This window comes from Vanessa cardui, chromosome 1 (assembly GCF_905220365.1).
Source record: "Vanessa cardui chromosome 1, ilVanCard2.1, whole genome shotgun sequence".
NCBI classification, from domain to species: domain Eukaryota; kingdom Metazoa; phylum Arthropoda; class Insecta; order Lepidoptera; family Nymphalidae; genus Vanessa; species Vanessa cardui.
This window is the reverse complement of record NC_061123.1, coordinates 8,026,531-8,050,864: the sequence shown is the minus strand read 5'-3', so window position 1 is coordinate 8,050,864 and position 24,334 is coordinate 8,026,531. Positions and strand designations below refer to the sequence as shown.

At 30.3% G+C, this 24,334-nt stretch overlaps 3 protein-coding genes across 4 annotated transcripts; 1 reads left to right on the top strand and 2 right to left on the bottom strand.

Moving 5' to 3' along the window:
* Positions 1-5,267: 5,267 nt before the first annotated feature.
* Positions 5,268-6,259, top strand: LOC124533627. The gene is made up of 2 exons (XM_047109027.1): positions 5,268-5,406; positions 5,531-6,259. The coding sequence occupies exons 1-2, from the start codon at positions 5,331-5,333 to the stop codon at positions 6,001-6,003; spliced, it is 549 nt and encodes a 182-aa protein (XP_046964983.1). The 5' UTR covers positions 5,268-5,330; the 3' UTR covers positions 6,004-6,259.
* A 3,391-nt stretch (positions 6,260-9,650) lies between these two features.
* Positions 9,651-15,395, bottom strand: LOC124533632. Of its 2 annotated transcripts, none has more exons than XM_047109040.1 (4): positions 15,251-15,395; positions 12,413-12,589; positions 10,239-10,341; positions 9,651-9,831 (listed from the first exon to the last, which is right to left on the bottom strand). In XM_047109040.1, the coding sequence occupies exons 1-4, from the start codon at positions 15,366-15,368 to the stop codon at positions 9,825-9,827; spliced, it is 405 nt and encodes a 134-aa protein (XP_046964996.1). In that variant the 5' UTR covers positions 15,369-15,395; the 3' UTR covers positions 9,651-9,824. The 2 variants fall into 2 exon arrangements, with proteins under 2 accessions (XP_046964996.1, XP_046965003.1); XM_047109047.1 differs by having other exon boundaries at positions 12,413-12,586; positions 15,251-15,374.
* Positions 15,396-20,797: 5,402 nt separating this feature from the next.
* On the bottom strand, positions 20,798-24,135 carry LOC124530337 (translocating chain-associated membrane protein 1). Its single transcript, XM_047104477.1, has 9 exons — positions 23,976-24,135; positions 23,725-23,880; positions 23,453-23,641; positions 23,218-23,371; positions 22,846-23,023; positions 22,647-22,762; positions 22,280-22,425; positions 21,933-22,047; positions 20,798-21,853 (listed from the first exon to the last, which is right to left on the bottom strand). Exons 2-9 carry the CDS (start codon positions 23,857-23,859, stop codon positions 21,753-21,755), a joined length of 1,134 nt encoding a protein of 377 aa, XP_046960433.1. The 5' UTR covers positions 23,860-23,880; positions 23,976-24,135; the 3' UTR covers positions 20,798-21,752.
* Positions 24,136-24,334: the final 199 nt, after the last annotated feature.

Sequence of the window (24,334 nt, the reverse complement as noted above, 5' to 3'; positions counted from 1 at the left end):
TAAATAACATAGTGACTAAACTAGCACTAGTAAGTACGAAGTTAAAGTTAACTTGATTTAAACTTTTATAATTATTTGCTTTCAAACAGTATTTAAAATAACAACTTACTACATTTTACTTAATACTTTTTACTTTATTCCGAAAATCAAATAAACTATAATATTATATACTTATAAATATATTACATTACTAAATAATTATATGGACAACATATTAACAATCCAATCATTGATATCAATACTAGTAACGTATTTGTCATGGTCTACTAAAATACACTTCAAGTTACGTCATGTAAATTCCCAGTACCTTGCTTCGATGTTACTTTTTGTATGTTATATTAATTTAAATGTCATACAATTTAAATTAATATAAAATTTATTCATTACAATTAAAATGTAGCTTTGATTTAAGTTGGGAATTTTCTGTGTCGGTCTGCAATTAAAATTATGACACATTAATAGCAAGGTAATATGTTATCTATGAGAAGTTAATTAACAAGTAATTATATCACAATCAACTTTATTCCTCCTTATTTTTTAGATAAAAAATAACTAAGTATATAGTAATAACCTTAGGGGTAATCCTCTCATGTGGAATTCTTATCTACTAAATCCACTGCGATGGCAGTTTTCGGCAAGGATCAAGATGCTGCTAGTGATGGCGCGCCGGCGGCGGAGCTCTCCTCAGGACAATAGGCTATTTGACTGGTTTTTAAAATCCAATTTATATTATTTAGTGGAAGTTTAGGAACCCAGTAAAAGTTGTTTTTTTTTATTTCTAGTACATATTTGCCGAAAAATATCATATTAAAAAATCCATATTTAAATAGCGCGCGAAAACGCTACTTGGAAAATATGGCGCTGCAATGGGGTCGGTGACATCACTTTCTTGTATTTTAATCTGTGGTACATATCGTAGAAAAGCAAAGTTTACAAGAAAGTGACTTCATAATAAGCCCGGCCAATCAGAAGCGTTTTGTGCCACGTGACAAACGTTTGAAAATTTGTATTTTTATTTATGGATATTTGAATAATTTAAGTATTATTTTCGAGTTTCGTTAGTAAATTATCATTTTTAAACTCATAATATACACTAATTACAATAATTCACAATTTATTTTTCGCATTGTCAAATAGCCTATTTACAGTTAACCAACTCAAAACTATTTTTGTAACTATCTATGCGACAAACGATAACATGTTATATTTATAACATTATTGCCGTGTATATAAAAAGAATATACCAACAGCACAATTTCGCATTTCTAATACCAAGTAGTAAGTGGTTGGACACATTTCACAGAATATTAAATTCTATTTCTATTCTTAAATGAGTAGTCCACTCATATTTATTTTTGCACAAAATAATATCATTATTGCGGGCGCTTAATTCGAATAAAATAATTTACAAATTCATATGTATATATCTATTTACCTGTAGAAGAGTTAGATTTATAATTCTTCAAGTGTAGCATAAATATATCTGAAATTTATATGTAATTAATATATATTTACTACAAAAATGTAAAATTAGTTATGACATCAAAAGCTACCTTAAAAAACTGCCAAAAAGTTAAAACCAAAAAGTGTTATCGTACCATTCATTTATTTTTGTAGCCATTCCTTGAAAATGGAAAAACTTGTTTCAGGTTTAATATTTCATATAATAAAGGTTGATATAACATCTAACTGGAAATTCTTAGAAGCATTTGAGCAAATTGCAACTTATTTTTTACGTAACTTACCGTGGATTTAAAAAATAAACTTTTCATATATTATTATATATGTGTTCATATTAAAAATATTTATAAAAGACAGTTATTTTAATTTGTACTCAAAGGTCTTAGTTAGGATTTAAATTATTTGTATATAAAACTTTTTTTTTGTATGATAGGTAATATAACTTTTTATTAATATGAATCTTTTAGATATATCGAGGTGCGGAAATGTGTAGGTAAAATGTGCTATAAAACTATAATTACTTGAGTTCGACAACCAAGTGACATCCGTACTGCTCGTTTATACTAAATGATGTATTATTATCGGCCAATCATAATGACCAGACAAAATCATTATTATATGAGCAACTAAGGATTTAAAGCCAAGATATTGCTAACTGAAGCCTTATAAGCTACCTACTTAACAAAAACTTATATGATATTGCACTCAATATGCGTGGTATTATTCAAATTGAATTCAATAAAAGAATAAGAAATAAGCAGCCTACTTATAAATGAATCTCTAGTTTGAATAAAATTAAAAAATACATTTTAAAAAAATACCTTATATATATAATCATCACAGTCAACTTGAAATAGGCAGCTGATGGATAAGGGTCTTACGCGCCACTGAGCCTGATCTTCGGGCCTTTTCCACTTTCCATCAGCCTTCTACTTTCTTTATTACCTTCTATATATCATCGCTCCACCGCGCCACAAGGCGTCCTTCACTTCGCTTGTCGATTCGCGATCTCCACTCTAGAACCTTCTTGCCTCCACGGTTATTGGTTCTTCGAGAGATGTGACCGGCCCACTGCCACTTCAGCTGGTTAATCATCTGAGCTATGTCGACCACCTTCGATCTCTGTCGGATCATCTTGTACCGGATTCGATCTTTTCTAGAGAAACGTCAAGCATAGCTCTGTCCATAGCTCGCTGAGTGACCAGCCTTACGCTGTGTCCATATCTCGACTGCGTAGAACGCACTGGTTGAAGACCTTCGTGTTCAGGCATCATAGGGGTATTGGCGTCGCAATAATAATGATTAATAACTTCTTGTATAATTTTTTTTAAGCGGTTTTGTTTTTACTTTCTCAGATTTTCTATGAATCTGGTCTTTATTAAAAGACTTAACTACACTAATGGGTTTACCTTTGTCTATAGCAAAAAAAATCAATTGTTGGAAAAACTAACAAGTTTATAAGAATGAATGCTTTTACTTTTTATTTAAATAAATTATTTTTATAGATACACAATTTTATTGATTTAACCAGTCATACCCTCATAAAATTGATTTCTTAAAAACTACACGTTTATGACTGTTCACATAGCATTTATATGTGACACTTACATAAATAGTTTTTTAGTTTTTTATTTAGATTCATCTTTTAATATTTGCGTCAAATCTTGCAACTCTGCTCAATGTTAGCATACTAGATGCTAATCGTGCTGTATTTAACTTACCTACACTTCATCCACACATTTCACTAACACAGCTAAACACATATCTTAAGAAACTAAAACTAAAAAACAAAAAATTATCAATTGGTTGATAAAAAAAAAAAAACTTTAGATTTAACTAGAGAAATTATAGGTATGTGTTGCAATGATAAATATTAGCTAAATAAATGGCATATATTTAGCAATTTATGTTAAATATATATTTTAAAACACGTTTCAATTAAAGTTAATAACTACTTTATTCGTAAGAAGACAATGTTGTTACTTACACGCTATACTGCTCCTGTCGAAACGACGCTTTATTAACTTCGTATACCTGTTTCTTAACTCATGGAGATGTACATTAAAACAACTATTACATAATGAGAAACGGATTGAAACATTGCAAATATTTTCTGGACTTAATAACTCATAAATAAGCGGCTGGCGACTTACGCAGTTGAAACATGCTTATTTTACACATTACACAAAGTGCATAAAATTATTATCATATGCAACTTATTAAATATCCAAAATTGTCACCGATGACGTTAAGCAATCTTTCATACTTAATTGAAACTTATTTCTTAGCACTGAACTTTCGAACAAAAACAATACGCTGCAATACTATATATGTACCTATATCCATGTGATCACGTATTTAAATGGTTTAATTTATTTAAACTCTGTGTAGAATTTTAATAAGTTATATAGAAAAAACTTTAAATGAGATGGTAATACTGATCTTTTGGTGACCACACCACACCCTGATTTAGACTATCGTCTATTATTTCTTAAATAACAATTATTTTGTAACGATACTAGCGGATAAATAATTATTAAGGTGAAAATATATACTCATATTATAAATGTGACAGTAACTCTGTCTGTTTGTCGCTCTTTTGCCTAACGACCAATCCCTTAAAAAAAGGGTGGATCCGCGGGCTACAACTAGTATTACATAAACGGAACGTTTAATACTAATTAAATTACTCTCATTAGTGTCGTAACTTTCTTTTTTCAATAATTTATAGCGGTCACTTTAACGTTAATATGAATACTGTAATATGAATGTTATTGACGCAATAGGTCAAATAGAAATAAATAATTAATTAATGAGTAATATCTGGTCATTTTTGTATCCAATTTGTTGTAATGTCACGTTAAACAAGTCAAAGATTGACCTATTGACCATTTTCCTAATTTGTTAATCAAAATTGAAGCTAGATCTTAAGATAAAATCTGATTAATGGGTTCCAAGTCTTTTCAAATAAAAATATCGTAATATTAAAAAAATATTAATATGTATTTCTCTATGTAATACAATTTCATACTATACGATATGATTATATAATATACGATTTCTATATAGCTTTATATTGATGATTATTTCTCCATTTGATTAATTGATACCCTTTTTCATTGATCACTTTGAGTAAAGCTCTGGTATTGAGCAACGTTTTGCAAAACGCTTCTGTGCTACGTAAGACAATACCGTGACAGCTATCGAAGACAAATACTTGTTATCTTATGAATAATGCCGATTATGTTGAGTAAACACGCACGAACGCGTTTGAGTGAATTTTTCACAAATAGTTATCGTATACAGCCTGTGCGACAAACGTTAATTTGTAAATAAAAATATTTAATATATAATACAGGCATTTTCATTAGAATGCCTTAAATTGTTATTCAGTTTATAACTACTTATATTATATCTTTTACGTTACAAATATTTAATTTCAAATCTTTTTTTAGAATATCAGAAAACATGCGTGTAACATTATATCAAAATTTTCTATATAAACAAATTTCGCATAGTAAATAGCGGGTTGTAAATTCATGACCTCCATACATATACCTAATTATGTATTGAAATGTAATCTTACGTAAGTTACGAAACTGGTCCTCTCCGTTTTTATTATGTACATGACAGCTTCTGCGTATCGATCACGAAAAGTGTATTTTGGTCACAGCCTGTGCATGCAGACGGCGCACGAGTCACCTAGATGTCGCGCCTATTGTCCACGGCGTGCCATCCGCCGGCCGCTGGGTGAGCCGCTACCTCACCATGCATTACCTCATACTTTCAATATTGGGTTACGAGAATTTTTCTTCAAGGCCCTCTTTTAGGAGTAAACAGAGCCAGTATAAAGGCCATCACCGGCAACAATGACACACAGTCGAGGTTCAGTAACTCGTGCGAAAATGAATGCATCTGCCATCATTTTGTTTTGTAGTCTCTTAGGTATGTATACTTTAATTTCTGTTAATATTCATCGGTTAGAAATTAAAATTCTTTTATTTATTTGTATTTATATTATTTTTGACGTTTAGTTATAATTATTAAAGTAGTTTTTGTTTTATTTTAGGATGCGTTGTAAGTTATAACGTACAAAGAGAACTAGTCTACAATACAGGACCTAATGATCCCTACTTTGTGGAAGTCAACCCAAACTTTGGATTAGAACCATCGCAGCGGATTTTTTGGGGCAGTGGCAGTGGAAGTAATCAAGTCGGTGGAAACGGCTGGTGGTCCAAAATTACTAATAAATTTCCGTTTTTAGAAAACATGTTCGGTCGCATGAAGTTACCAGCTCAATATGGAGTACCGAATGTTCAACAACAATATGGAGTTCCAGACAATTATCAACAGCAGTACCATAATGGTCAATACAATCAGCAGTTTTTGCCATCCGGACGTGATATTAGTTTTACAGACGATGCTGTGATTGTGACGCCACCTCATGTGCCCATCGCCCCTCAGCCAGTAGGACAACCTCCTTCCGATTCTGGATACAATTACAATAAGCCTCAGTACAGATTAGAATTACCGCGCAAGTAATTTTACCTTAATTATATGTTAAGCTGCCCAGTTAAATGTCCTGACATACTTACTTTCGTATTAATTTTATTTAATGTGAATAATATTTTACGCCCTGTGTGCTTAAGCACAACATAATAATACTGACAGCACATTAAGAAAATTATGCCATTTGTATATATTTATTACGGGTATGTTATAGAGGCTCTCTTACCAGTATTAGTTGCACTGTAATTTTAGATGAAATAAAAGGAAACAAAAATATATTTGGTTTTATTTAATCATTAAATAACATCCATCCAGATTTTATATTTATGACAGATAATTATAAATTAGTAATAAAAACATATAAAGATACGAACATAAAATTGTTTGAAGACATTTGTCTTAGGAACTTTAAAATAGTGTATTAAGGAGTATTTAATTGCTAACAGACGTATACTGGTCATAATATCCCTTGCCTGAAGAGTCGAGACCTACAGAGGAGCTGGCACTTACTGAGCGTCCGCTCAATACAGGACCATACTGACGTTGAGTTTCTCCAGCACTGGAACAAAGGTTTAGTTATTACTGTTTCATAAATCCAAGCTACCTACTGTGTTACAAACATACTTTAAATATCTAAATACAAATATATACCTATATTGCACATCATTTGAAAAATCCTTTATCACTTTACCTTCTGTACCTTTACCTGTTATATTATAAGATTAAATTTCGCCTTGCCGAAAGAATAATCGGTTGCATTATTGCCTGTTTGCAACTTAAACTTATGAAAATTTATATAGCGCCGTTTTTGTTACCGCAATCAAACTTATATTTGAGGAGCATTTATTACTTAAGAATGCTTTAGTAATGTTTTTCTTCAATATTGACATGTATGTTCTAAAAATATTGTCTAAGTAATAATGCATTCCAATTTTATCATTTCAGTCGTGTACAACACACAATATAATCTTAGTATATATAGTAGTAGTATTATTGCTTATGTTTCCATCTTCAAATATTTAGATTATTATTCACGTTTCATAAATAGATTCGGTCTTAAGGATAAGAAAAACCTGGTCACAAGCAGTCTTCCGACGACCTTATTCTTCCCCAAAAAATATTTTTAAGAAACCATATAAGTAATCTAGGACAAATCTTTTCTTGTCCAATTTAATGGCGAGGCCCTCACACGAACGACAGCTCCCGAAATTTTTACACGCCCTGTACCCTGTTTTAATACAACCTTGGACTAATTGAATTCAAATTATCATTTTTATTTTATAATAATTATGTACAGTAGGCCGTATGTATCTGTTCAAAGACAGACTGTCAAGGTAAAGGTTTGGGTTTGTAGGCTAAGTACATTTTGATTTTTTTTAGTACGAGGAAGTTTCTTGGCGACAAACATAATTATTCCTTCCTAAGTACGAGATGAATATTTTATATAAAAAAGGACTTGAAAATCTAGAATGTTAGCTCAGATCTCCGATATTTAGTTCAATCGTCTGAGACCTGAAATAATATAAATATTAAATATCAGATAAATTGAATATTACTAACCTGCTTCTAAATAAGAAAAAACAAAATAAATTAAATTTACGACATCAAAAGTAAAATTTGTTTGTAAAAAGACATTAGACATTACATGTAGAAACACAGAATTTCTTGTTTTAACTTTAGATAGTAAATTGTAATGAGAACCCTTAAAATCCTTAGTAAGTTGGCAAGTAGACACATTCGGCAACATTCACATTCTATAGTTACTCTCACAGTATAATGGTATATGGCATTTTACTTTGGGGTAATGCAGCCGATATAAAAACAATCTTGATCCTACAGAAGAGGGTAATTCGCGCTATATATAAACATCGTAGAAATTACAAACCCAAAGCTTTACAAATGAGTACATTCTAGGCAGTAAAAATATTTAGGCAGTAAAAATATTGACTGATGATATTCTCTTAATAATTTATAACTACTTGACCATGTAATCTTGTTTCCAAAATTGTAAATAAAACTATTGCTATTATTTTTTATAAGGAACAATCAACACGGCGATAGAGGTTTAGCAATTCTTTAAAAACTTATCTAACACAGGTAATTAATGTTATGTATGTGTATTATGTATATGTATAATAAATTCATTAATTTCATATAAAAAGTCAGTTGGTTCTAAAGAAAAATGACAACATATGACTGAGCATATGGTTTCATTTTTCCCAAGTGCTTTTCTATGTTTCTACCACTAGCACAAACACTATTTGTTTCGTTATTATATCTAGGTATATTATGTGTGAATTGCAGTTTCATTTTTTATTTACTTATTATAGAAAATTTCAGAACTTTTAGATGTCTATTACTATAGCTGACTTCACGTCCGACGCTGCCATTTTTTTCATGCAATCCAAAAAGATTATTCACACCACAGTGGAGTAGTCGTACACTAGAACATCTGACAATTGACACATTGACAATGTTTTCCACAATAGTGACTTGCTTTTTGGGTATATTTTCAGCATAATACGTTAGCAGTTGTTGCAGCATTAGTCAGATTAAGAAGTATTAAAGTACGCCTGCATATCATGATAAGTACAGTTTATCTTAATATAGTTTTCTTTCGTCTCTCATTGCTATTATTGTCGTCATCTAGTCTACCACCACCTACTCATCTTATAATCTACTGCCACGTAGCAATACTTCGTATTGTCATATTCCGGTTTGATAGCACAGACACATTGGAAGTGTAAAGAACGTTTAAAATGTCTTACGACACCAATTTCTATGTGCGATGGTTTCCAATTACCACCTGGTGGTTCTTTTTCCCGTTCGCCTACCTATTTTAGAAAAAAACATCGTGGTATATCCTCCATTTGTTTGCTGATTTAACAAATTAAGCTATTCCATACGCTATCCATTTTTCCTACTTCTTCGTCATTGAATGTAGATGCAACGATGCAATTTCTTGCGTGTGTTCCGTAATATTTTGCTTTATTTACATATTTTGTATCCTATCAAAGCGCCCCGAAAATCTTACAACATATCAAAGAATTAGCTTTTTAATTTCATTTTCACTTTTGAATGTCGAGTATATAATGACTAGACTATTAATCTGATAGTGCTTTGCTGCTTTATTATTTTTTAGTCGCCCGCCGCTTCGTTTCGCTCAAAACATGTTTTAGGGTGTTGGTGGTCATGTGTTAGAGAAAAAAAGAAGCCCATGTTCATTCTTGGAGTTTAAATTAGCTTAATACCATATTTCATTAAAGTCGGTTCAGCGGTTTGGTCGTGAAAGTGTGACAGACAGACAGACAGTGTTACTTTGACATTTATAACATTATATAGATATCGTTAAAGACCTATATCATAAAAATATTATATATATGTCAAATCTTTGAAAATACTTTATTTTTTCAATTAAGTCTCTTTCATGGAACCCACAAAAGCTCAATTTTAAATTACATTTTAAAAAATGTAACCAAATATTAGTCATACAACACAATAAAGTCATAAGAGTAATTTAAGCTTACAGATTTATTAATATTGCATCGATAACATTATATTTACTACAATACACTATATTAATGTTAGTTACTACTCTGTTCTAGGTAATAATTATTAGCACTGATGTATTTATTATATTTGTTTCGAAGACGATTGTAATGAAAATAAAGAATGCTGTGTAACAATTAAAACACCTTTATTAGTACAGAATATTAAATACAATAAATAGATCTTCCGGCAGTTGCACGGCGACGCGCAGGCCCAAGGCGGCGCGTGCTTGCAACTGATGGAAAATACGTCTGGATGGATGAGCCGACACCGTGTAATTAGTTTGTTCTTTATGTCACTTTCAGTTAGTGCCTATGAAAGACAAAAATAGTTAGTTAGTGAAGTAATATGTAAATACCTTATACTATATTCAAACATTTTTGTGCAATTTATAAAAAAAAGACTAGCAGTTTCTATTGTTACAAGATAATTCTAAGAAAACATTAACATTAATTACGATTTATTACAATATTTGATTATCAAATATTTATAACAAATGCTGGAATAAAATTATGAAAATATTATGTACTTTTTAAGTTTGTTTTTTGTAAAGCAGAATAAGCGCCAAACCAGTTGTTACATCCAAAATGTGTGAAGCCTTTTGTCTAGCCTTCGGATATTTAAGAACCGTGTTTTTATTGTACACGTAGTTTGATATATTTTTACGCAAATAAGAGATAACTAAAAACTAATAATATAAAAAATGATAGAACATTAACCTGAGAGCGTTGGGGTTTCCAGAGCCGTAAGCCCAAGTAGGTAATTGCCATCCACTAGTGGCGCGAGCGTTGGCATTCGCGTTGGCATTAGCGCTGGCTCCCGCTGAAAATATAAAAAAAAACTAAATTAAGAAAAATTAAATAAATTCAAGCATGCATGAATTTTAATCCTGTTTATTAAAAACTAAAAATGTTACAAATCATTATTCTTCTCATGTAGAAATTTTATTAAAATATTACATTATCATTAGTTTTAAGCAAATCGTAGCAAAATAGCAATTAAAATATTTGCATTCTGTAATAACGCAAATATTCGCAATCAACACAATCCGTTAAAACTGGTTGAACATGTTTGAAAATAAATATTATTGTTTTTGTACATATATTTTTTTAACTTAGCAACGTTATATGACTCACTTTTATTTTAAATAGATCGTTCATAAAAGTTCAAACTTATTGTTCAATTGTGCGCTAAATAAATTTAAATGTAATATATTATTTACTTATCATTGTCTAAATTTAGACAATGATAAGTAAATAATATATTTGAAATTGTAAGATAATAATTTTCTCCATCAATAATTATCTTTTAAATTAGTTTTTTCTTCATCAGACATGTATAGTGTGTCTAGTAAATTAAAAACGATATCAATACGTTGGTCTACTTTAAACGAGAGCAAAACGCTTTTTATGCAGGTCTTAGATTTAATAAGCGGCGACCGGTGGTTTCGAACCGTTAGTCGAACGGAGACGGTCGTCGCCGGCGGCAATTCAACTTGCTCTCCACGTTCTATTCTACTGTTACTGGAAACCTCAGAACAAAGTGTAATAGAATTGTCATATGCACTTATATGCAATTGTTAACTTCGCAACACTTATTCAAATCTATGCACTTACAAACTCAATTTATATTTAAGTAGGAAATAGTATTGTTTCACTGTTTCCATGTATTGTATGTGTTTGCAATTACTCCACATTAATATTCTTCATAGCATTTCTGAGGTACATATTTATATTCGAAGTTGTGAAGTGCTCCATTATACAGCGTTACAAACGACAACTCAAACACGAATACGAATGTGTTACCATGAATTGCAACTACTGCATTCTATATATAAACTTAAAAGCTGTCTTCACGCCATGTTCTGAGAAATGCGTGGTATGCGTAATTAGTTTTATGGAAAAAACTGGACGTGTTTATTAATGAAGTTGATTATATTTTAATATGAATTTTTGATAATTTTAATAATTCAACTAAAAAGTTATCATAGAAGAAAAACTACTCAAGCTTTCCGCTTATCATTTCCTGTAATTAATACTTAACGGAAATGAGTTTGTACTTGAAAACCATTGTCTAAGTAAAACAACTCAAGTAGTGACTCTACTTGAGATGAGCGATGTAGCATAACAAACACGGAAGTATATATTTTTATACATTACTTTTTTGTATATAAAAACGCGATTCGTATCACGATGAACACAAATATATGCACCAAACAACCAATTATCAATTAGTTACAGAAATAATGTTGGAAACACTTAACGGATGCAATTTTACGGTTTATTACAATTAAGATACATCTGTGTTCAATAAAAGACTAATAAAGCTATTTTGATACCGTAAGATGTTGTTGCTATTAATTCGAGTATTATTTATCTTTATCAATCATATTACCAACATAGATATCATCATAATCATTAATCATTTTTATCTCAGATTCCTATCAAACAATTTCATGTTCTGAGAGTGGAATTCTTGTTGCTTATTAACACCCAACGGGAACATAAACTTGAGTGAATGGACACTTACTTGACTTTGTAGAGTGGATTGCAAACACGCTTGATATGTACTCTAGGTCCAAATACCAAAGGCACACGAGCAAATGTAGGAGAGAAAAGAGATATTCATTATGAAAATAACATTTTTCATAACATGAAGTTTCAAACTTTTTTATTGGTTAGATATTTTTTTGTTTACAATACATTATTAATTACGAACAATTTTAAGTGGGAGTATACAATTTTAGTAACTTTAGTGATTTTGAAATTCTTATTTTTTTTACATTTGATTGCTTATTATAAACTATTATTGGGTGTCTATATCTTCCAAATTAAGTTTGAATCGTCTTTTATATTTATGTTAAGTGTTATAAACATATATCTAATCTACTTACAGCCATTGGAGTCAGCACGAGCATTCGCGTTTGCATTAGCGTTGGCACTGCTACCGCCACCATAGGGGTACGGGTAGGGGTTCAGGGAACGTCGTAACCTCCGTAGGGGCACCGGGGCAGACGCGTGACCCTCAGCATCTATTACGTAGTACGAACGAGGAACATAGTACTGCCCTGCTGTAAAACATAAATACGATTTTTTTTTTCAAATTCAAAATAATAATTCAAAAAATATTTTTGTAACGGACAAACTTTGGAAATTACATTTATATCCGAAAAAAGTCCACTACATACTGATAAATATTTGTTTTTCCACAGTAAACTTTTATCTTGACTATTTTACGTAGTAGAATTCACTTTCTTATTTTTGAGTTAGTCTAAATTAATAAAAGTACTAGGGTTATTGGTAATTCGACGTATGTCCGTTGGTGATAGGGGTGACTTTTTGCAATAATATCCTAAATAGATAAATAGTAAGGATTATTACATTATTTACTGTAGAACATGTGTGTGCTGTGCCCTGTTATAAAGAGTTTCTCGGATTCGCTTATTAATATTTTATTTAGGCTATTTTACAAAATGTCTTACCAAACTCACCCACCTATTGAACTGTTTCTGTTTCTAAATTTTATTTTAAATTTGTATTAAGTATTTAAGTTAGTTAAATAATTAAGTAAGTTTTTTTTCATTGGATATTACTTTTAGTTAATTGTGTGGGAATTTAAAAAAGCGAGCTATAGTACAAATTCGTTCACGTTCGAATACGAATTCCCACCAGCGTCCTTTCTGGTCATTTTATTTCGGCTTTTATTTAGTTTTAAAGACTTATTTGAGGAAAGAAAATCAAAAAAATATTAAATTAATTTCGTTTTTCATCTCATTTTAAATTTGGACCGATAATTATTGTTTAAATATTGACGAATATCCACTGTGTAATCGATTTTATAAAACAAAAGAAAAAATTAGATTTTAATTGATACTTTTTTTAAAAAAAATTTTGATGTTACATTTTTGACAAATTTTGAAAAAAGCTAAAAAACTTGATAGCTCAAAAATGCAAAAAGTCCCACTATCACGAATATACGTCGAATTACCAATAACCCTGTATATTAAATTAAACCCTATCGAATAAATCTTTACTGAATGTGTAACGGATTCGAATTGGGATAAATACGGATTAGAATTTCTCTCATACTAAATTTATGATATGATTACAGTCCCGAGCTCATCGCTTGATAAACACACCGTAAAGAAACCTTCATATTAGTTGGAAGAAACTAGTAGAAATTATACTCAACAACTGTAAGGTAGTGTAGTTACTTTTCTACTGTCATACGTAGTAAACAAATTTCAAAATAACATACATGATTACCTGAATTATCGAAATAAAATTTGAATACACACAATTTATTACTATTTTATAAATACCCATCCAAGGATGTGGTAATCAGTAAAGCCATTGAGATCATCACTAACTTAACAACAGACAATTCGTGAGGTTCAAAATAACCTTCCGTCTATAATGACTTCACCGGTGAATCGATAACCAATTATATTTGATTATTAATATTATCTAAAATATTAACTGCTACATCTAAATTTTCCTTGATACCCAAAATATTATTTCATTTAGAAACTTTCGTATAAAACCAATAATTGAATAATCTGAATATTTTATAAATAAGTATAAGCTATATTCTGTACAAAAAGCACTTAACCTTTTACCAAGTAATATAGGAGGTTCAAAATATCATAATTAACCCATAATTATCTATAAAATTAACAAATTACATATAGTATATGTTACGAAAGAGTTTATAATAAAATAATTTAATTGATAAAAAAAACAATACTAGCCTAAACCGTAAGAAAAATTTTCATAGATAACTTCAATCAATATATTTCAATCAAAGTTAAGAATCACCATGTAGAATCGCAATTCCTATTTTTTGAATGAAAATTAAACAGTATTTCAAGCAATAAAAATGTATAGTTTAAACTAACTGCATTGTTTAATCAATACAATCATTACTATTAAACTCATGCCTAACTGATTATATACAGCAACAACACATAATATACAACAACAGTAATTATTATGTACAGAACCAGAAAATTAAAAAAAAGGAAGTAAATATAGGTAGTCACGTAACCTTCCAAACTTTTGTAAAACTAGGCATTTATTTAACATAATTAATAATATTTAATGCTTGCAAAGTGTTGTATATTTATAAACATATATGAATGCCCACAATAAACATAATTAATAAATAAACAATTCAATTTTATCGTTGTTTTCATCATCGGAAGCTACCAATAAGATAACTGCATCAAATAATATGTCCTCCTAAAAATGTATAAGTCTCAGCAGCCAGACGGTGTCCCGCAAAATCAATGACATTGAACTTACAAATTTATTAGTCTCTTTGTCTGCTTTTTCAATAAAATAAAATATTGAAAACGTAGATTTTTTGCCGAATATATACATAGTTACATTATGCTTTGAAACTAGTAATGGCTTCATTTTTAATTTATTTGGTATATTTCTTATTATCTATTTATATTTAATATATTAACTGAGTTAAACAAATAAATAGCTTTTCTGAAAACGGGCATCTTAAAAAAGCTTAACGTAGGAGCTTAATGTCAAGTAAATACGTCAAGCCTGATAATTCAAAATAGTTCAATAAAAAGTTAATGAAAAGGGATATAAAAATACAAAGATTACAATAGCCTTAACTAAACTAAATCGGATATTACTCATATAAATTCCAAATAAAAAGGAAAACACAACCATTGAGTCAGCCAGAGTGATAGAAAAAACTGGGGGGCACTAACCTGCCATAGCCATGGCCACGATGGCTGCGAACACTAACAGAGTGATGCGTTGCATGCTGACGTTGTGCTTCCACAGTTGCCGGGATGAAACTGGCTTTTTCGAGTCCATACTTAGCATTTATATACTTTACCTACCAACTTTGAAGTCATGTGCGCGGATGCGAACATTTTCGTAAGTACGCCTGATAACGGTCCGAGCTAGTAAGAGCTAATATCTAACTTATAAAAAATGTAGAGCTCAATAAAGTAAATTAACTAGTACACCAATTTCTATAACTAGAATCGATTTCTGTCGTTTTATGTTTTCTGATACACAATACAAAATTTAATGCATTTATTGCATTAGAAATAGGTAAACTTTTTAGTGTACTTTCTAGTAAGTAATTAAAAAAATTACTAATCAATTTGAAAATACCGTTGAATTTTATTTTTTTTACGTGTGAATTTTTACATGTGTAAAAATACTATAGAAAAATAAGGAACTATTTTATTTTTATGTATTAAAATACGATTACAATTTGGTGATATGATTTCATTTTTGTTTTTTGGAGAGAACGTTTTGCTTGTTAATTTTAAATTATAATAAATATTTTCTTTAAGATATTTAAAATTGAAATTACGATTAGGAAAAATCAAAATGACGCCTAGGACGAAGGCTAAAGAAATAAATTAATTTGCTTTAAAATTAATAAAACATACATTTTACTACTGTGTTAATAAATTAAGTTTATGTGTAATAAAATTGATTATCTATTATCATGAGCAATAGACATGCGAGAAGATGATATATATTATTTATTATTATTTAATTTATGTGGATGGTAAAGGCCAACTAATGGTAAGTGGTCACCATTGCCCATAGACAATGACGCCGAAAGAAATATTACCAATTCTTAAGAAAAACAATGCACCGAAGAAACTTGAGAGATAAAATTCTTCTGATGTTATGCCCCTTGGGCAGTTACAGTGGCTCAGTCACCCTTTAAATCCAAACATAACAATAATGAGTATTGGCAGTAGAATAAGCGCTGAGTGGGTTACCCAAATGAGCTTGCAAAAAGCTCTACCACCAAATAATATATGTTTTCTTGTTATTTATAAAATTATAGTTATATCTTTATTTGTTTAAATTTTTTGTGATTTCCGAACGTTTAAACAAACATAACTCTTCAAAGGAACTTTCAATTAGATACTTAACATATTCCCAAAAAATATATAAAAACATTATGCATAATTGTGTAATCTTTTAAAATCCGCAGCAATTATAATGACAAAAAACCTAATGTAAATTTACGATTAAGGAAAAATAAAGTTTTAGTTCCGAGTACATAAAAAATGTTTAAACCACCATTACCATCTTAATTTGGTTTTTTACTTATTTATTAGTTTTGAAACTACTTAAATATACATAATATGATATTTTTAGTTTGATTGTGATACATTTATTTCTTAATTAATATTGAATTACAACATTTAATAGTAGAATTAGGAATTACAATATAATCGTGCAAATTTATATGAACAAGTCCTGAGTCCGTAATATTCATATCTATAATAAACCTACGTCCCTACAGAATAATACCAAAGTGCCAATAATGCCTACACTTGAAGTGTAACTATATTATTTATCCCAACACTTAAAATAGGACAATATTGGTATACTCTGCTAAATAATAATAGTAACACTCTTGCCTAAAGCAAAACACCTTCGAATAAGGAAATAGATTAAACGTCAAGATATGTTTTTATAACCGAACTTTAACTATTAGCTAAAAGGGTTCTCCTTTATAGTCGTGGTTATAATTAATATACTATAAAAATAAATTAATCTCAATCATAAAAACGCCTATAGATAGGCGATTAGGCTTAATTTTTAAATGCAATTCAAGAAATTTACCTGCAAATAACATTTAAAGGTGTGCCAGGTAATAACGTACTTTTTTTTTAGTTTTCTTGAAAAACGAAATTCCGCCCTTCCCTAAAATTAAGTAGGTGGGACTCGACAGTGCTGAGTGTACCAAAAAATCACCGGTTTAATTCATCTTTTCAGGGTACGTCACAGGATCGCTTGTGCATGTTACCGTAACGCCCCGATAGTGACTCGCCTATGCGGCCTCCAAAATAGGTACCCGGAATAATGAGAGAAAGAAGACCGAAGCGTAAGTGGACCGTTGTCACTAACTATAAAGTTAGACGAGGTTGTGGTTAATTTGATGTCATATTGTATTCAACTGCATGATGTTGCAGTGATGATAGGTATTTCTATCATATTTTCATATTCAGGAGAACTCTTTAATCGCTGAATAATTATTAATACAAATTCTTGTACTAAAAATAGGCATCCAGACAGTTTTGAGATTCAAAGACAGATGGCGATTTTCTAGCAAAATTAAAGTATTGTTAAATACTAAATTTTCTGTTGTTTTTCTTTTAAATTATTATCAATTTTGAAAAAAACATTGTATCTCCTAAACTTAATGGCTGGCCAAATAGACTGCAGACCTAGCGCCAATTTTACTGTTAAATGATAAGATTTTTTTTCAGTTTTCTGGAATAACAAATGTGCACTTAGTAAATGTAGAGTATTGTTTTATGTAAAACGTAGAAATAATAATCTTGACTATAACTGCAAAACAATGAACTATAAAATTAAACAGCTCTAATAATTAACATGTTAAAGATAAAGTCACTTGTCTCGTAAAAATAAGTTTGTACAAGAGTAAAATATTAACTTTAATTTAGGTATTATAAATAGAATATTACGGTTTACCTACTCATGGGTTACCTTAACGAAGGTTTTCTGCATGCGAAACGCACGTGCGAAAACAAGGAGGCACAAGAAAAACATCTTTCAGTGGCACGGCATTTACACACTGCCATTTCCAAACTTAAGAGCACTAGTAATGATTCCTGAATGTCACTTATATCTCATTGAAAATATAGAATATGATTTCATATATAAGACACTAAATCCTACACAATTCTCTTAACCTAATGATACGTTACCGATTCAATTTAGACTATTCCTCAGAAAATTTAACATAGTTTAATCATAACTCAGGATCAAACCTACTTATTTATATCGGTTTCAGCATGATACCCACTTTATTCCGATCCAACTTTGACCAAATCCCAAAGGAGTTGTTGTTAAAAATTGACTTTTGGTACACATGTTACAACCCATGTTGATATTTTCCGATCTCCTCAAAGGAAATATACTGGAGTAAAATGGCCGAGGTTCTCTTAGCAATTACAACAAATTAGTAAAATCGGCAAAATATATTTTAAAATTTATTTTATGGTATAAGTAGTAATATAAGTCAAGAGTGGAATGTTACTAATCCTGACCATGGACACATTTGGGTGATTTTTAAGTGTGTTACTGACTTTTAAAAAATGTATTGGGGAAAACTGGTGACAATAGCGGGATTCACAGAATGAATGTGCGAGGTAGAAAATACCTTTTAAAAACTCGCTGTTGTGGATTTTCGAATATCAAGATGGTGCGGATTAAACTTCGAATTTTGACGTGACGTCTGGAGGTGAAATTCAGCAGCTAGGATTGATCCAAACAATTCCTCGAACATTGTCCATGATAAATGTTGTAAAATGCAGAGTGGTCCAACATCTCTACCTAAAGCCCAAGGATCAAGCAGGTCGGAAAACTCAAAACTCAAATAACTTTATTCAATATAGAAGCATTACACTTTCTTATTGATGGTCAATTGAAACACTACCACCGGTTCGGAAAAGAAAATACCCTGACCTGAGAAGAACCGGCGAAAGAAACTCAGCGGGTTTTTTTTTTGTCTCATATATTATATAAATAAACAATTTAATATGAGATGAAATAGCCAGGAGGCGATCGTTTCATTCCCAAGGTGTGTGGTGTGCCCAAGGTGAAAGGGCTTGATCGTCGATAATTCGAACCACTCTGCGTTGAATACGTTCAAATCGAAGCTGGTACCTAGTTGGGTGCACCGACGCACTAGTGAAAGCAGAACTTCATGTGAGACCAACTTTACGAATTAGACGAATAGTTTGAATGGTAATGGAATTAGTATATATGTAGTTTATATGAAGAGTTCGAATGAAAAGACATTTTAAAAGTAAATTATCTTCAGAACATCCACTTTGATTATACGTGGAACTTATAAATTTAAAAGAAGATTAGGAGCCACTTGAGCTTTTTACGAAATTAGGAGATGTGATCATATTTACGAAGACCAAAAATCAAAATAAACCTTATTCGAGTACTCTTTTTTAACATTTAAAAAATACAAAGTAATGTTAGTTAAATACGATTATTTAAATTAATATATCCTGCTTGGAAGTCAACAGGTATTAACTCCACATTTTTTATCATCTATAAAATCTTGTATCAAATAAACATGCTTTTTCTTTACCAATGTATTTTTTTACAAACGATTCGAATTTACGCAACAGCAAAGTTAAAAATATCTGCGGAATTTTATTATAGAAACGGATACCTTGCCCCAAGAGGGATCTATTGACTTTGCGGAGTTGGAAACTTGGCGTTATAAGTTTACCCTTACTCCTAGTGCACATACAATAATTATCACTGATTTTATCAAAGTGATTAATGTTACTGTGAATATACATAATATTGTTGTAAATATATTGCGACGCAACAGTCAGTATTCCTACTTTGTTAAAAACATCCCGAAGAGAGTCTCTAGCTCCAAGATTATAAACAAACCGGATTGCTCTCTTTTGTAAAATAAAGACAGATTCAATATCTCAATTTTCCAAATATAATCGAATGTACAGAGCAAGCATTTATCATGCAGGTATAAGCTGTAGATCAAAAAAATGTCTGCTATGTCCAATATCCCACCATCCAAGAAAACAGATATTAAATCAGTATGATATTTACTATTTATCTTTTCGTAGGGTTTATCTTTAATACAAAAGATTTAGATCGTTTAGCAATTTTAGGTAATTTATCACACAGATTATATTAACAATTGCAGGTAAATCTTTTACTTAATGATAGATTTAATAGTCGTCTGCATATAAGTGGTGAAAGGAAGTTAGCCCAACATATATAACACGCCACCTTACGGGAAGTTAGCAGGCATAGGAGACCAGTTATAGAAATAATTGTGAACTTAAACACACTTACCTGCCATAGTCATTAAGATGACTAAGAGAACATTAAATTAAAGGAGACTGGTTCTTTTTGCTTATGGGATCGGAATTGCGATTCAACACGGAAATGCTGATTTATACAATAGTTAATTTTAATGCGTTTTGGTATATATTTAAGGACTTAACTTTAATTAGACTTGTGAAAAAAATAATATTAGTTTTAAATTTTTATTTGTTATCAATAAAATGACGGATCAATTACGTAAAAAATATTTGATTTTGAATTCGTTATTGTGGTATCAAAATATGAAGAGTTGATAAAACAATAATCTTATAAAATAAGCCATTGCTTAGATTATAATTTGTATTACAACGGATATTATCGAATACGGATTACTATAAGATAGGCAACACTTCTTTATTAAAATCAAAATAACCATTTTGTTACCAAATTTTATTCAGAAATCAAAGTAACATCAAGCTTTTAAAAATTGACATTCCTCGTGGAAATTTTATAATAATTTATGAGCACAATTTCATTTTAAGAAGAATAATTACATAAACGTCTAATTCAGTTACGAGTATAACAACAATCATGGATTCACTCTCACAGTTTAAAATTAATTCATTTCTAAAATAACTGCATGCATTAGGTCCTGAATTATCGTTGACTATATATATAAACAGTATATATTAAAATTGTTAAGTATAGTAGACGAAAAAAGCACCGAAATATCATTGTGAAGTGCAATAGAAAATTTCTATTGTCATAGAAAAATAGATATGGTCAAGACATCGAAGTATAAAGTCTATAAAAAATAAAATATAAAGTATATAAAAACAACATATTGGAATTCAAGATAGAAAATATTAATAAAAATGCACAAAATTATAACATGGAATTTTAGTTTTTTTTATGTGTACAAACACAGTACTGTAAAATTCTTATCAATATATTCATATAAACAACATTTTAACCTATACTTTAAGATTTTTTACATTTTAAAGAGATATTTTTTACAACCCTGTTTCCACTACACATAATGACAATAGTGCGCTTCATAGTCTAATGACAGTTTCAATTATCTCGACACCGCATTACATTCATACAACTGTTACTATAGGGTGGTAAAATCAATTGTCATGAACTCAAACATGCATTTAAAAATTGTATAATTACCAATCTCAGACAAAAATTTCATTAGACGTTTTTAAGGATGTCTTATCCTAGGTATTTTTATTATAGACACATATTATAATACACAGTTCCCTTTGTGCATAGACATTCAAGGAAGTTAAACTAAAAATATTTGGGAAGAACAAATGTGTATTTAAAGTCTGAAGGGGACAACCTATGTTATTCCTAAGTTGACGGGTACAATGTGCGCGTTTACTTAGTCTTGACAGTAGCGGCTTGCCTTTGTCGAAGAGTTTTATTTGTGTTTTGATCAACCTCGGGCAGGTCTGACTCCTCGTTGTGGATTTTTTTTACTGCAAATATATTAAAAAATATTAGTCACATTACAATTAGTGCTTGAATACTATTGCATTTGATGGATAGAAAACAAACCTTTTTCTTTCTTAGGTTTTTCCTTTTTCTCCTTCTTTGGCCGTGCCTGAGCAAGCTGACGAGCTTCTTGGCGTTGCTTAATAGCTTCAGAAATGAAATTGAACATCAAGTACACCTGTAACAATTATATTCAAATGTTATTGACGTTAAAAAACACTTTGTATAGTAATCTGGTTTATCAAACAAAAAACAATTGTACTATTTATGTAAATGTAAACCCATGAATAGAATAATTTTTTTGATACAATACCTTTTTACCATCAGACAGATAAGGTTCAAGTAACAATTGTTAATGAATTTATAAATAAAATCTCTAAGAATGGATATTAAATATGTTTAATAAATACCTGGAATGAAACAAGGACTGATAGGGCGCCAACACGTAGCAATAATGGTGCCGCACCAGCCACTCCAAAGTAGAAAGTTAATACTCCGAGAACCAAGGAGCAAAGACGAACAACCACAAACACAATGCCGTTTAATAACCCCATAACTGAAAAAATATATCATGCATATACATTATCACTCTAATTATTTCAATAACTCCTGAAGTATTTTCAAATCATTTTCGATATATATCAATGAAAATAGAACTATCTACTGCAATATCATTTAGGCCAATAAATTATGCTTAAACTTAAATAAGTTGATAAACAGAAATTTGATTAATATGTTCAAATTTGTAAGAAACATTGAAATTATGTAATAACTTACTTTTGTCTAGATAGTCTTCTTTTTCACCGCGTAGGATGTTGTTGAGGCGGTAGGTGTGACTAATAAATTCAGATAGGGAATGCAAGACAACCAGGCAAACACCAACCCTCTGGAATCTGAATTTAAAGATAATATTTTAGTATATAAAACACATTACAAACAAAAAGAGAAATTTTTTAGCAATATTTGTGACACTTACTGGAAACAATACGCCATAGCTAAAAATGAAAATGCTACAATAGCGTGTCTAATGCGTCCTGACCATTCATCCTTCTTAATACGCAGGAAGTACAATTCTGGGATTGTATGAATCCAATAAGATGCTTGGACTATCCACCATAACTTCAAAAGGAAGCTCATTGGATGGTTTGGGTAACCTGAAATGAAATTGAATAATATCAATCTTTAAATAATCTTTGGTTTATACAACCTACAATTTTAACTTCCAAGATTAACCTCAATACATTTCACCCAAGCATTCATCTAAATCAATCATAAATATTTGAAAGTATTACTTATAAAATTATAAAACATTCGAAAATGACCTAGATTATAATTTTTGCTTTCTTACCATCCCACAATAGTGAAATATTGAATATAAATCCTTCCCGAAGAATTGCATCTCCACCCCAAACCAAAGTCATAAGTTGAAATACAATAAGTTGACCTGATTCATTGAGAGCAGACAATCTTGACTTTGACAAATGAAATTTCTTTGATATTTTCTGAAAACAATATGTTACATTTCTTATATCAAGTTAATACAAACATAAATAATCATGTAATAATTATTTGTAATTACTCACGTCTAAGAAGTACTCCTGGAGTATAGCGTGCATAACGATGCAAACCAAAGAATAAAAGAATATAGCACAAGCATCTTTCCAACCACTTTCATATAAGAAAGGTTCTCCTCTTGGTAATTCACGGGAAGGTTCTACCCCAGTAACATTATGGTGCAGGCTGATAAATAAACTAGCGACTGGACTTGTCGACTGCAAAGTAATAGATAAAAATACATAAATTAAGGAATTTCGCTTACGACAAGATCATTACGTGGCATTCACTTGAAACATACCTGCACCATTAATCCCACCAAAAACACCATCACTACACATGAAACAATATCGGCATGATTTTGAATCACGAAGTCGTGACTGAAAAATGGGGGGTTCTTGTTAGATTTTCTTCCAATTGCAGGTTTTACACCCATCTTCCCGGTTTTAACCTAAAACTAAAAATAATGTTTGAATAATATATACTTTTATTATCTCTACGATAGTTTATTAACTATTATTTCGGATATTTATAAAAAAAATACTAATTTACCAGAACTTTAAATTAAAATGCAGCCAACAAATATAAAGTCTATCAGGAATCTGACAGTATTTCGACTGACGTGACACTTTCACTTGCTACGCGGTCAAACGTCAACATATATGAAAATAAGATTCTTGTTTGTTGATAGTTGTGTTGGCACTGAAGAAGTCAAGTAAGTTCCGTGAAATAAATATTACTCTTATTTTTGTCTATTTAAACAGTGTATAAAAAAGGGATAAAATGTAAATAATTATTTTTGATTTTATACTTTCTTAAATTATACCATTGATTTTTCAAATTTACAATTAAGTTTAGTAACTGTTTTGTTGAACCGGAAAATATATGTTTGTTGATTGCAATTTAAGATT